The sequence below is a fragment of the Scyliorhinus canicula genome, chromosome 14, assembly GCF_902713615.1.
Source record: "Scyliorhinus canicula chromosome 14, sScyCan1.1, whole genome shotgun sequence".
NCBI classification, from domain to species: domain Eukaryota; kingdom Metazoa; phylum Chordata; class Chondrichthyes; order Carcharhiniformes; family Scyliorhinidae; genus Scyliorhinus; species Scyliorhinus canicula.
The window spans coordinates 67603294-67616279 of record NC_052159.1 but is presented as its reverse complement, the minus strand read 5'-3'; the positions used below and the strand labels follow the sequence as shown (position 1 = coordinate 67616279).

Here is a 12986-nt window from a genome sequence, read left to right as displayed (position 1 = left end):
CATTATGGCAGAAGTCTTATTTTTGGTTAATTTTAGGGAGTGTCGAAATAACCACACCCTTATTTGCAGATTGGATGGAGTGGTCAGGCAAAGAATGTTTCTCTCAACATTTTACACAGAAGCCTTTTTATCATTAACCATTGGCTAAAATTCCGTAAGGGCCTTTGAGCTGCTAAAAAAACATATCAAAACGTAAAAGAACTACTTGGTTGCCCACGAATGATTCGATATGCCATCCATGTACTCTTCCAATACAATTGTTAAGCGTTTTTGTGTGCACACACAGTCAGCTTGTTAATAAGTAAATCAAAATTTGAGACATTGGCGGGAGTTCGGAACTGGAACTGTGAAGGGCATGAAAAAAAAGAAATACTTGTCAATTTTAATTGAATGGTCTAAGTCCACCTCTTAATGTTGTGCGTCAAGCTATATTTAAGGAATCCCATCCTATGCCCTCTGAGTGATTCCATCTATTAAACAAATTTCATGACAAAAATTAACAAGTCCAAATCATTGACAGGGAGTTTTCACGCGAATCTCGGTGACGTTTGTCTCTCTCCTCATCTGTAGCTGCTGACGAAGCCTCTCCCCCACCTCTATAAACTAATGGAGTCAGTGTGAGGTCCAGAGAGGGACGCTCTCCGGTTCAGTTGGGTGCTAAGAGCCCCGCTTCCTGACAGGGACGGAGCACGTTCCGTCCTCAAGTTTAAGACAAGAGACTTCATCCCAAAGGTAAGACGACTGACAAAACAGCCGCTGACTTAAAGGGAGCTTGGTGTAGTATAATCTTCTGAATAGTATGCACTGGTTTGTTTCTTGTGAACTGATATTCTGTCCCCACTGATGTCTGATATTTCAAGTCAAGAATAAAAGATGAGCGGAGTGAAGGAAGCGACGCTTGTGGAGCAGGGACTTATTGGTTCTGTGTTGGCTCCTTAACAATGTACCCCGCTGGAGAAAGATTGTCTCACCGGCGGTGCAGCTTTCTTGCCCATGTCATTTCAACAACTGTTGAAATGCTTGAATGTTAGTGCAGTTTCCTCTAGGATTTGTTGCTGATGATTGAATAAACACAGCGAACAGAATCAAAGAAAGAGCGGCTGTTGGAAATCTGAAATGAAACAGAAAATGCTGCCGCCTTAGGCAGCCTCTGTGTGGGGAAGGTACAAGCTCCTACTTTTGCTCGAGATCCAGTTCTGAAACGCTAACTTCTCTGTCTTCTCCACAAGTTGCTGCCTGACCTGTTCTTTTTTATAAATCCAAATGCAGTTATGTCCGTAACCTGCAAGAAGACAGACTGGCCAGCCCAGAATATCCGTCTATCATCCAATGTTATAATCAGTGTTAGAAAATGAGTTAGGTGTTGGATTTATATGCACGCTGAAGCAGCCCCCCCCCCCCCCCCACGCCCCCCTCCGAGCCCGCCTTCACATTTCAGAGATATCGCTGGCTCTAAGACATGAATGAAAATTACTGGCTTTAGCAATGAAGATCCCCACTCCATACAGTGATGTGGCCAACCTTTCCCAGCATTGGAGGATTTGCTTCAATATTCCAGTTGGACAAACGGCTGATGCTCACTCACCCCCTCCCTAAGCTTCACTAACAGCTCAGCCAGTGGCTCAGATTTACTCCGCTGTCCATTACTGGAGGGGCGTGTTAGCACCGAGCTGGCGGCTTCCAATCAGCACTCCCACCACAGTTATATCTGTCATTCCATTATATTGTCCACATCGCTATGTTCATGGTGACTGTTTCAAAGAGACAGTTCGAATTAGCCTGAGCCGGTGCTGCGCGGAATCACAAATCCAGCGATAGCCAAACCAGACCTGTGCCCAGTAAGTTGATTTTATTGTCCATCCTCGGGGACACCAGCGGTGCATTCATGTCTTTGCCCTTTTGTGTATTCATTCGGAATGCCAGATATTTGTGTCTGCTTCTTTCTCTTACAGCTTTCTGGGGACTAGCAGCCTTGCTGCCAGCTCCATTTCGGACAGAAAATGAGCATTCACGTCGATGGGATAGTAGCCATTGTGATCTTTTATCTGTTAATCTTATGTGTTGGAATATGGGCCTCTTGGAAAAGTAAAAATTCGGGCACTGATCAAGATCGGAGTGAAACCATAATGATTGGAGGAAGAGACATCGGGTTACTGGTCGGTGGGTTCACCATGACAGGTGAGTGTCCAGTTCCATTCTGAAGTTCCTGTGTGTCGCTTCGCCCAGGTTTCAGTCGGTTCTGTGCACTCTGCGCCCCGGTATTGCTGCAGGAACGGCTGGAGCGAACAAAGAATGGAGAAAATACCCTCGACAATATTTGGGCTTTTGGCGCCCATTCTATTTTAGACCGTTTAACGCCATGAGGAGAGTAAATGCGAAGATTAAACTGGCGTTCTATTGTTTTTTTTAAATACTCTACAATTTTTTAAAAAGGTTTAAATAAATCATCAAGTGTCCCTTTGTAGATTGCCCCCGAATGTCGTTTGAGCACATCCATCACCAGTCACAACATTCTGATGGAAGAAGGTGCGATTTGCTTCTCCGTTGTCGAACATTTGAAGATAGATGTTACATAAAACAGACTCTCACTGCCCTGAACTCTCGACCCTTCTGTAATGTTCGTTGTCTTTTTAGCCATTTCCGCACAAGTGTAATTCATGCCTCACTTCATCAGTTCATCATGAGGGATGCTACATTTTTATTCTCATTATCTTGCTGTTTCCATCTCTGTTGGCGCCGGAATTATATTTGCTCCAGTCCTGGACTAAGGTTGTCTTTCAGTAAAACTGCTCCTTCTTTTCTCATGACAGCGACCTGGGTTGGCGGTGGTTATATCAATGGCACAGCAGAGGCGGTTTATGTCCCTGGGTACGGCCTGGCCTGGGCACAGGCTCCATTTGGATATGCACTCAGTCTGGTTTTAGGTATGGACCCCAAAGCCCTTAGGCATTGCACAAAGAAAATCGACTTGAAGCTTAAACAATTGCCACATTCGGCAGCAGCAGCCCACACTATCAGCTCTCCATGTCCACGGGCAGTAACTATTCAAAGCAGCCCGTTAACAGTAACTAACTTTAACAAACAGCACGGCGTAGAACATATCAAACACGTAGCCCATATAAAACTCACCAACTAACACATTACCAGTTCCCAGCCAACCTCAGCTCTGATTCACTTCAATAAGTGTCGCTCATTCCCGAGTGACAAGGTTTCACATGTTAACAAAACATTAATAGAGATTCAATTGGCTCCTGCTGAAAAATCAGTGGATTACTGAAACGGAGAAAGTCAGCTCATGTGGAGCATGCGGCGGAGTTTATAAACATATGGCGGGTCCAGTGGATAATTTAAAATTATATTCCTACATTAGAAAAAATGACACTATTGCGCACTGTCAATGTGCACAGACCGCTAACATTTTCCTCTTCGGAATAGAACCAGGGTACATTTTCTTACCAGCTTTTATTAAAATGGGTCTCACTATAACGAAAACATTGAAGAAAGGGAGTAACGTTCAGAGAACCTTATGCGTTGGTCTTTCCAAGCTAAATTAACAATTAAAATCATTAACTCCCAGGCTGTAAAACACACCTAATGGTACGAACAGTTTTTGAAGAGGCTTTTAAATCGAGTAAAATTAATGTGGGAATGAGTTTTCGCCATGTTTCATCAGGCTAAAACTGAAAATCCAGATTATAAACCACAGAAATTTGAGTACCGTCAGAATTTATAGAACGAACTGCCTCTAAATACATTGCGCGCTTGACTAAAGCACAGCCCAGTTTTGAGATTCTATCAGGCCAAACCACCGCGGATTTCCACAGGGGCCTTGCAGTTAAATGAGTCCAGATCGCACCCCGCTTTGTAGTAATCTGGTTGGCGATTTGTTGTCATTTGAGATTTAAGGGTTTCTTTCTCTTGCAGGTGGTCTATTTTTCGCTAAACCCATGCGCTCACGGGGTTACGTGACCATGTTGGATCCATTTCAGCAGATCTACGGCAAACGAATGGGAGGATTGCTTTTCATCCCTGCTCTCATGGGAGAGATGTTCTGGTCGGCAGCTGTACTTTCTGCGCTAGGTAACTTGCCCACCCATCGGCAGGGACATGTGTCACTGCCTGAAATCCAACTCGTGTCAATTTCACACCTAACGCGCGGTTTATGTACGTTTGAAAGTCAAACAAAAGTCCAACCTAAGGTTTAACAACAAAAGTAAACGCTGCGACCGTTCCTCTGCGAACAAGGCAACGTTTTCTATGTAGGAATAAAGGATGGATAACTTGTTTACTTCATATTTACTGTACTGAAGGCCAATGTTAAGTTCACAAACAACTGCTTTTCAGGTGCAACCTTGAGCGTGATTGTAGACATCAACATAAACTTATCGGTTGTTATTTCTGCTCTGATCGCAATATTATACACTCTGGTGGGTGGTCTGTACTCGGTCGCGTACACGGATGTGGTCCAGTTATTCTGCATCTTCATAGGATTGGTAAGCAGAATAAGTCACGAGCAGCCTTAAATTAATTGGTGTTCAGTCAAAGTAAGCCAACTTTTCAACATTGGTATCTTTATTTCCCAGTGGATCAGCATCCCTTTCGCCATGTTAAACCCAGCAGTTACAGATATCTCCATCACAGCAAGTCAGGAGATTTACCAGGAGCCTTGGCTGGGGTCTGTTAACACACTAGATATCTTCACTTGGATCGACAACTTCCTATTATTGGTAATGTCTTAAAAAAACAGTACCATGTTGCTTAATGTATACCAAAATGAAGCCAATAAAACTAGTTACTAATGCATACTGAAACAATAACACATCAGAAAATGTGTTCCAAAGTAAATATAACATTCCTCACAGGATGCATTATCAATGCCTGGTTAGGTGAGATAGGTAGAATGTGGTGACAATAATCATTAATCGTTGTGTTTATTTTCAGATGTTGGGTGGAATCCCATGGCAAGTGTATTTTCAAAGGGTCCTTTCTGCTTCTTCCGCGACCTATGCACAGGTCCTCTCCTTTCTGGCTGCTTTTGGCTGCGTAGTCATGGCCATTCCATCTGTACTTATCGGTGCAATTGGTGCATCCACTGGTAAAGTAGCCTGATCTTCACATTGTCGTTCGAATTTATTTCATCCGTAACATTCTGCGATGCTGCATACCTGGACATTACAAAAAAAAATCATTGCTAACACTTCAAAAAAATAATTTCCTCCTAAAATTGTCATTTGGATCATCTGAGTGATGATGTGAAATATTTCTGTTACACTTGCTCTCGCTTTGTTAAGGTTATGACTAAAGCTAAATGACCTTACTCACGTTACAGCTTCGACCTGGAACTCAAAGTTAAGACTTGTAGTAGTAGATTTTGAAACTTTCACAGGCCCTTGCAGCCTGTCCATTTTTGTTCAAGGTTGGGATCCAAAATAATGGCATTTTCTTAATTTTAAAAATGCTGCATCAAAAATCCTGGAGTAAATCACTGACAAACAGTTTCATATTTCCCATCAGTTCTATAAAAATGCTGAGAATTGTGTCATGATTTGCAACCATCATGTTCCCGGTTGATGGAGAAAAAGTAAAAATTCGATTTTTTTAAATACCTAAGTGTTCTGCCTAAAGTGAAACTTATTTGTGATACATAAGAATCTGTGAAATATTGTGAATGACAGCTCATGTTTCTTGTTAATTGGAGTATTTGTTCCTGTACAGTCTCGTTCCCAATAAATCCTAATTGTGATGGATGATTCTTTTTTTAAAAAGAGTTGCTAGGCAATGTTTTCCTTGCTATACAGATCGTTGATGACATTTGATTAAAATGATCTAACATTCAAAATGCTTCTGTAAATGTGGCCACATAGTTTTAATTTCCTTACAGATCATAAAAAGCACAAACAAAATAAACAGTGGAAAAAAAATCGCATTTACAGATTCTAGTGGTCACAGTTTTCTGTAACATTTCATTGAAATACAACATTCACAAATGTATGAACTGTGATACTACTACTGATCAAAATCAAAGCAGATTCTGTTCGCATATTGGCAAAATTGTTACTCCAGCTTTTACTATTAGCACATTTCTGTTCTGAACACACAAACATTAATTCCATTTTGAAAAGCAAAGGAAAACAAATTGGGGAATAGTCTGAAATACTAATCACAAAATTATATTATCACAATGTTTGCATGGAATTGTATCAAAAGTTTGTGTTTGTAGTATTAAAATATTTGCAATGAATGACACTCCTTTTGTCTGCAGGTTGTTATACAGTTTATATTTAGATGGTCCTTTTCTCTGTGTAGACTGGAATCAGACTTCCTATGGTCTGCCGGATCCCAAAAACAAGAATGAGACGGACATGATTTTGCCAATAGTGCTGCAGCATTTGTGTCCATCTTATATTTCCTTTTTTGGCCTTGGAGCTGTCTCTGCTGCAGTGATGTCATCGGCTGATTCTTCCATCTTGTCAGCAAGTTCCATGTTTGCTCACAATATTTACCATCTTGCATTCAGACAAGAGGTAAGCTTGGATTTCAACAAGGCAATTATTCATACAGGCATGTTTTTATAAGTGCAGAAGCACTGTCAACCCGTGTACCCATAGTTCACACAATATTTTGTTGTGTTACTTGCAGCAAATGAGAGCGCAAGGATCTCTATTTAAATAATCCTTATGTTTTCCGAAAATGAATGAGGTGACAGACAATTGGATCTATTTACCGGTCAACTTCCTTCCAGAAAATCACTGATAATTGAGTATTGAGTCAAAGTTTGGGTAGCACACTTTAGAAAAGATGTCAAAGTCTTGTAGAGGAAGCAGAGGAAATTTTCTCAAATGGTTCTTGGGATGAACGACTTTAATTACATGAATAGAAAATCTAGGATTGTTCTTTTTTAAGCAGAGAACACTAAAGAAAGATTTGATGTAGGGTGTTCAAAATTATGAAGAGGCTTGATAATAAGTAAGGAGAAACTGTTTTCAGTGGCAGAAGGGTCAGTAAACAGAGGACACAAATTTTAAGCAATTGGCCAAATAACCAGAGGTGAGATGAGGAAATTATTTTTCCCCAGTGAGTTGTTATAATCTGGATTGCATTGCTAAAGCAGATTCAATAATAACCTTCAAAAGATAATTGAATGAACACTTGAAGTTGAAAGAAAAGATGAGTTTTGGGAATGGACACAAGAATGGAATTAATTGGATAGCATTAAAGTAGTAGATCACTTGGTAGAATGGTGTACATTATTTATTGCTGTTTAGGTCAAAACATACTGAAGCCCAGGAAGGTAGCAATGATTTCAATTATTGTAGTGTGATGAAGAGGTCACAACTAGATATTGATTCTGTTGATAAAATCCTCTTTGAGTAACTTGAAGGAAACCATATCTCATTGGCTTCTTCTGCCCATACAACAGTGATTAATATTCTCTTCTCAAATTCATTCTTATTCATTACAGGCCACAGACAAAGAAATAGTGTGGGTTATGCGAATCACCATTTTTCTGTTCGGAGGAGCAGCAACATCTATGGCACTGCTGGCCGAATCTATTTATGGTCTATGGTATTTGAGCTCAGACCTTGTCTACGTTATTATCTTTCCTCAGTTAATATCAGTACTCTTCATCAAAGGAACGAACACATATGGCTCGATTGCTGGATATGTCATTGGTCTTTTGCTTCGAATTAGTGGTGGTGAACCATATTTACACCTGCAACCATTTATTTGTTATCCTGGATGCTATTTAGAACATAGTTTTGGAGGCAAACCTGTCTACATTCAGAGATTCCCCTTTAAAACCATGTCAATGTTATTCTCCTTCTTGGGAAACCTTGGTGTCTCATATCTGGCCAAGCATCTGTTTGAAAGTGGAATATTGCCACCAAAATTAGACTTTCTTGACAGTGTTGTGTCACGACACAGTAAGGAAAACATGGACAAAACAACCTTGGTGAATCATGACAATATTACTTTGTCAGAGCTGGCGCATGTTAATCCAAAACACAGTGCTTCACATAATGCTGCTTTCAGCAATAAGGAAGCATTTGACGACTCTGAGACAAATACTGAATTTTCCAAGTCAGACAATGATTGATCCTCAACCCCTATTATTTAATGAGATCAGTGCAATCACGATAAACCAAGGATGTTACACTAACAATATAAAATAGCATTTTAGTAGTTAGAGTATTTTTAGAAAATAAAAGAAAATTGTTTATATCAGTGCTTTACTGATGATTGTTCACTTAAATACTGTTGTACAGTATTATTTTAATTCATTCACATGACATCAGATTAAGCTAACATTTTTGAACCTGGACAGATTGTTGATTCTTGCTAAGTACTTTATATTGGCACAACACAGAGACAAGCTATTATAATTTATATAGACTAAGTAGTGTTCTGGAGCTTTGTATAAAAATGGTGGCATCATGACTGTCACAAATTAATTGGGCCACTGTTCTCCCTATTCATTGGCCAAACTCTGTAATGAACTGGACTCGGGTAGACATTTGACTTATCACTTGTTGATGAGATTTTTGTTCCATTTACCTACACTTATATATCCAAATACGCATTCTTGCATATATTATATGCACAAATAATTAACCCCGATATGTCTATAAATCTTGCTATTTTAATTGATGAAACAGCAAAGTATTCAATGACAGACCCAGTTAGTCCCATAGTCTAGAATCTGGATTGCTTTCCAGTTCATTTAGGAAATCTGGTGCAAATGACATATTGCAACTTTATTGTTCATCATTAATAACCAATATGAACCATATGGTGCTGATCACACACCTTTAGAGATAAATATGACCATTAGTAACATCAACCATTGAAATTTTATTGTTAATACCAGATATTGTTGAAATATTATTTGCACCTTAAAATATGCAGAATATATCATAATTCAGATGATCGCCAGTACTCCAATAATAAACAAATGCCTTGTAATTTTTTTAAAAATAGGTCTATTGGCCAAAGCAGTAAATTATCTACAGATGTTATAAAGGTTAAATGGAGCAGCGGTAGATTCCTTCATTAATACATCTATTTTGTATCCAAGGCAAAGGGAATGGATATCATTATGTATTAACGTCATTTTTAATTTTTGTTTCACACTACATATTGTATCATGCAATTTAAACAAAATATTACAGGTCGTGTACTATAAAATGCAATGCAGGATTTGCACTTTCATACACATTTTTATAATCTGTTAGTTGTAGGGTATGTCTAATGCTCAATGTTAGTGGTGTCTTGCCAGTTGGCCAGCTGGCATAAAGGTTGCAAGATGTGAATGTTACTTTTACTCTGGGGAACATGCATATATCATCTTTGTAGAATTGTTGTGTATTTTCTGTTTAACTGTGGGGCCAAAATTTCTCAGGGGTTCTACCTGTTTCCCATAGCAACATCAATGGGAGACTATCAAACCCAGTAGAAAACAATGCAGACCTAGTTGCAATGGGTGCTCACTGTATCCAGGAGCTTTTGATATTCTTTTTAAGGGGCAACTATCAACAAGAGAGCAGAATCAGGCCAGGGACTGTAAACAGTTGAACCTTGGATAAGGTTAGGCATACTATAATTCACGAGGACAATCATGGGTTCCGTCATTTAGGTCTAGTTTAATAAAATGCCCTGGAATGCTGAGAAAATGCCCTGGAATGCTAAGAAAATCCCCTGCTTTATTTTAAATCAGATTAGTGCCCTTACAAAGAGGCTGAGGAGCACATAATGAGGATAGGCAGAGCCAGGACAATGTATCTTAAATAGCTGTGTGTACTGAACTTCTTGATGCACTTCTCGCACTTCAACCCATCTGTTGCATCCTATTTCATTAACCCTTCCATTAACCCTACAAGCTCTGGTGAGGTCGTTGACTTTCTTTACGGCGGAGGAAGGTATATTCTTGTTAGGCAAGGTGATCAAATTTTATTGGCGATAGATGGGAAAGGTTATCAGCGATAGATGGGAAAGTTTATCAGCGATAAATGGTAAAGGTCAGCGTGGATGGATGGGTTAGCACAGTTGGCTGGTTTGTGATGCGAAGCAACGCCAACAGTATGGGTTCAATTCCTGTACCGGCTGAGGTTATTCATGAAGGCCCTGTCTTTTCAAGCCTGCCCCTCACCTAAGTTATGGTGACCCTCAGGTTAGATCATCACCAGTCAGCTCTTAAAGGGGAAAGCAGCCTACGGTCATCTGGGACTGAGATTACAATTACATTTAGTATATTCCGGATCAAACTGCTAGTTTAATCATCTAACAGCCTCTGTCCAGATAGATCAATCAATGCAGCTGAGTACAAAAATATATCTTTAGCTGATTTCCATTTAAATATCCTACATCTCTCCTAAGAGTTTGCACTTAATCTGCCAGTTAAAGCATGTTACCTCATTCATTAACATTACATTGCACTCTTTTGCAATCTTGAGAAAAACTATTTATTCAATCTTATCTTACCCACCTAAAAGACTGTACAGTTCTCCGTCATGATATCCAAATGCTTCTTAAATGATTCCATGGATTTTACCTCAAGTATTTCTTCTGTTAATCCATCAATCATTCCTTGTGTAAAGAAGTTCCTTGTGTAAGGAAATCCTAAATTTGCCTCACATCTATTTCAGCATGTGTCTAGTTGTCCTTTTGATAATAGTTTAAACTGAAGTACTGAAGTATTGCTCTAGGTTTATTTTTTCTAGACTTGTTGCTGTCTTATATACCTCAATGAAATCTCGTCTAAATCACCTCCTTGGCATTATAAAGAGCCCACATTTCTAAAGCCTGTCCTCATAATTCAGTCTGATATGAGGAATCAGCCTGCTGGATCATCTGTGCATTGCTTCCAGAGCTTGAATATCTTTGTGTCTTGATGACCGATGTTGGGCACTCTGCTCAATGTGTGATAAGTTTGAAAGACTACAGTTTTAGCATACAAATTGCATCATATCTCTGCATTGTATTCTAATGGTTTTAGCAATATTGCTCATGATTTGTTTTATGGACTGTTGGTCCACAGTCACTTGGCTCATTAGTTTTCTTGCAACTTCACCTTTAGTTATTCAATACCATTTTTGAATATGTATGGGGACCAATCCTATGTTCAATACCTTGACTTCTTCCTGTTGAATTTTATCTGCTATTGTTCTGTCCATTTAGAGATTTTATTTAGCCATTGTTGAGGTCTTTGACATTTTAGCCACGACTACCCCTTGAGTTTACAATAGTTTGCAAATTTAGCCAATTTGAATGCAATTGATTTAAATTAGAAAAAGTAAGAGTCCTAACTCTATACGGTATTGCACTTCATGATTTTCTTTATCATCACAACATCGCTCCTCAACACAATATTCACTGCATCTTAACCTTCACCGAATTCACATTTGTTTTATAATTTCTTTATTTCAAACAAGGAGAAATTAGACTGGACACAGTCATGGGAATATTGTACTGTTCAGTTGGTATTGCTAAGAAACCAGTTAGTGTTAAGATCATTCATATTGACTCGAAATGCTTGATTAGAAACCAATTGTAGTAACTTGGTAAGTTTACATCAAGATGTAAACAAATCTATATTTGTAGCATTCATGCAAAAACTCAGCAAAGTTATTAAAGTACAGCTCCGTTTGGAAATACTAAAGTTTTTCAAATATGAATGGGATTGCCAAAGTTGTACGCAATGAGGAATGGTTAAAACTCCTGGTGCAAGTGGTGCAAATTTTAAAAGTAGGAAATTAAAAGTAATAAGGGAAGTCAAACAAGGCTTTTTTTCAATGTGAAATAATCCTAGATATGTGGAATAAATCACCAGGAAAAGCCATTGAACCAGAATGCATAAAGAGACAATTAGTGATAAAGATACTGAAAGATTTAATGACAAGACAGCTAGATGATGTTAATCAAGCAACGAGGCAGGCTTTTGAGCCTAAAAGCCTTTCCGTGTTCATTAAAATTTGCAAGTATCGCTTTGGTGATACATTTGGATCATTGAAATTCAGGGATTGTTTCTAAAGAATAAAGTAATTATTACAACACTTTACAATGACAATTTCATTTTAGTGTTGTCAGTATTTTTGAACTCTGGTCTGGAGTTTTAATAGAAAGCATTTATCTATGTTGGCACGGAGGTCTGAGAGGAGTGTATATGAACTGTTCCAAACATTACAGTCTGTATGCAAAGCAGTATGCAAGTGTTTTTCTGTTATCATTTAGAAGTGTAGTGCCCTTAGATACCTAAAGTTCATTTAACTATCAAAGGGGATAATGCTTTGGTAGTATACAAAATGCCAATTTTGAGACATTTCAGCTAAGAAAAAATCTTGTAAATTAAACAAGAGACTTATGATAATAATGCCATTAGTATAAGAGCAACCTCCTGGTTTTTCCCCAACCAATTGTTCATTACTTGACATCATAGAATATTATTTACTTTTATTCATTTCAAATATATTCAATCAAATGTACATGATGTCTGTAGACAATATAATGTATGGTATGCCTCAGATGATCAGTCACTATGTTGTGAATGTACAGTGTAAATACATATAATGTATATTTTTGTCTGTGCCAGAGTTGTCATCTGAGGATTCTATCAACCACGGTTGTATAAAACATTATTTGAGTATCCATCATTTGTGGAAATGTCATATTCAAGAAGCAGACTGTGAGATATGTTACTTGTCTTCCTTTCCATTAGAACAATAATTGTTTGCAATGTGTCCATTATCAGATATTTCTGATGTTCATTATGCAATATTAATCAAATAAATAATGTGATTTAAGAAATGTTTAAACATTTAATTGATAACCTTGGCTTGCTGAACTGGAGGGGCCACTCTTATGATGAGCATAGCTATTGTGAAACTTAAGTATCAAATTTGTGAATAGAAGGGCAGCATGGTGGCGCAGTGGTTCGCACTGCGGCCTCATGGTGCCGAGGTCCCAGGTTCGATCCCGGCTCTGGGTCACTG

General features: G+C 38.6%; 1 protein-coding gene across 4 annotated transcripts; it reads left to right on the top strand.

The window, feature by feature from the left end:
• The first annotated feature begins 592 nt into the window (after positions 1-592).
• On the top strand, positions 593-12783 carry LOC119977537 (high-affinity choline transporter 1). 4 transcript variants are annotated; one of them, XM_038818586.1, is made up of 9 exons: positions 593-732; positions 1953-2178; positions 2811-2924; positions 3925-4080; positions 4345-4493; positions 4584-4727; positions 4942-5095; positions 6307-6524; positions 7463-12783. In XM_038818586.1, exons 2-9 carry the CDS (start codon positions 2001-2003, stop codon positions 8096-8098), a joined length of 1749 nt encoding a protein of 582 aa, XP_038674514.1. In that variant the 5' UTR covers positions 593-732; positions 1953-2000; the 3' UTR covers positions 8099-12783. The 4 variants fall into 4 exon arrangements, with proteins under 4 accessions (XP_038674514.1, XP_038674515.1, XP_038674513.1 ...); XM_038818585.1 differs by lacking the exon at positions 593-732 and adding an exon at positions 1458-1838; XM_038818587.1 differs by lacking the exons at positions 593-732; positions 2811-2924 and adding an exon at positions 1457-1838.
• The last annotated feature ends 203 nt before the right edge of the window (positions 12784-12986 follow it).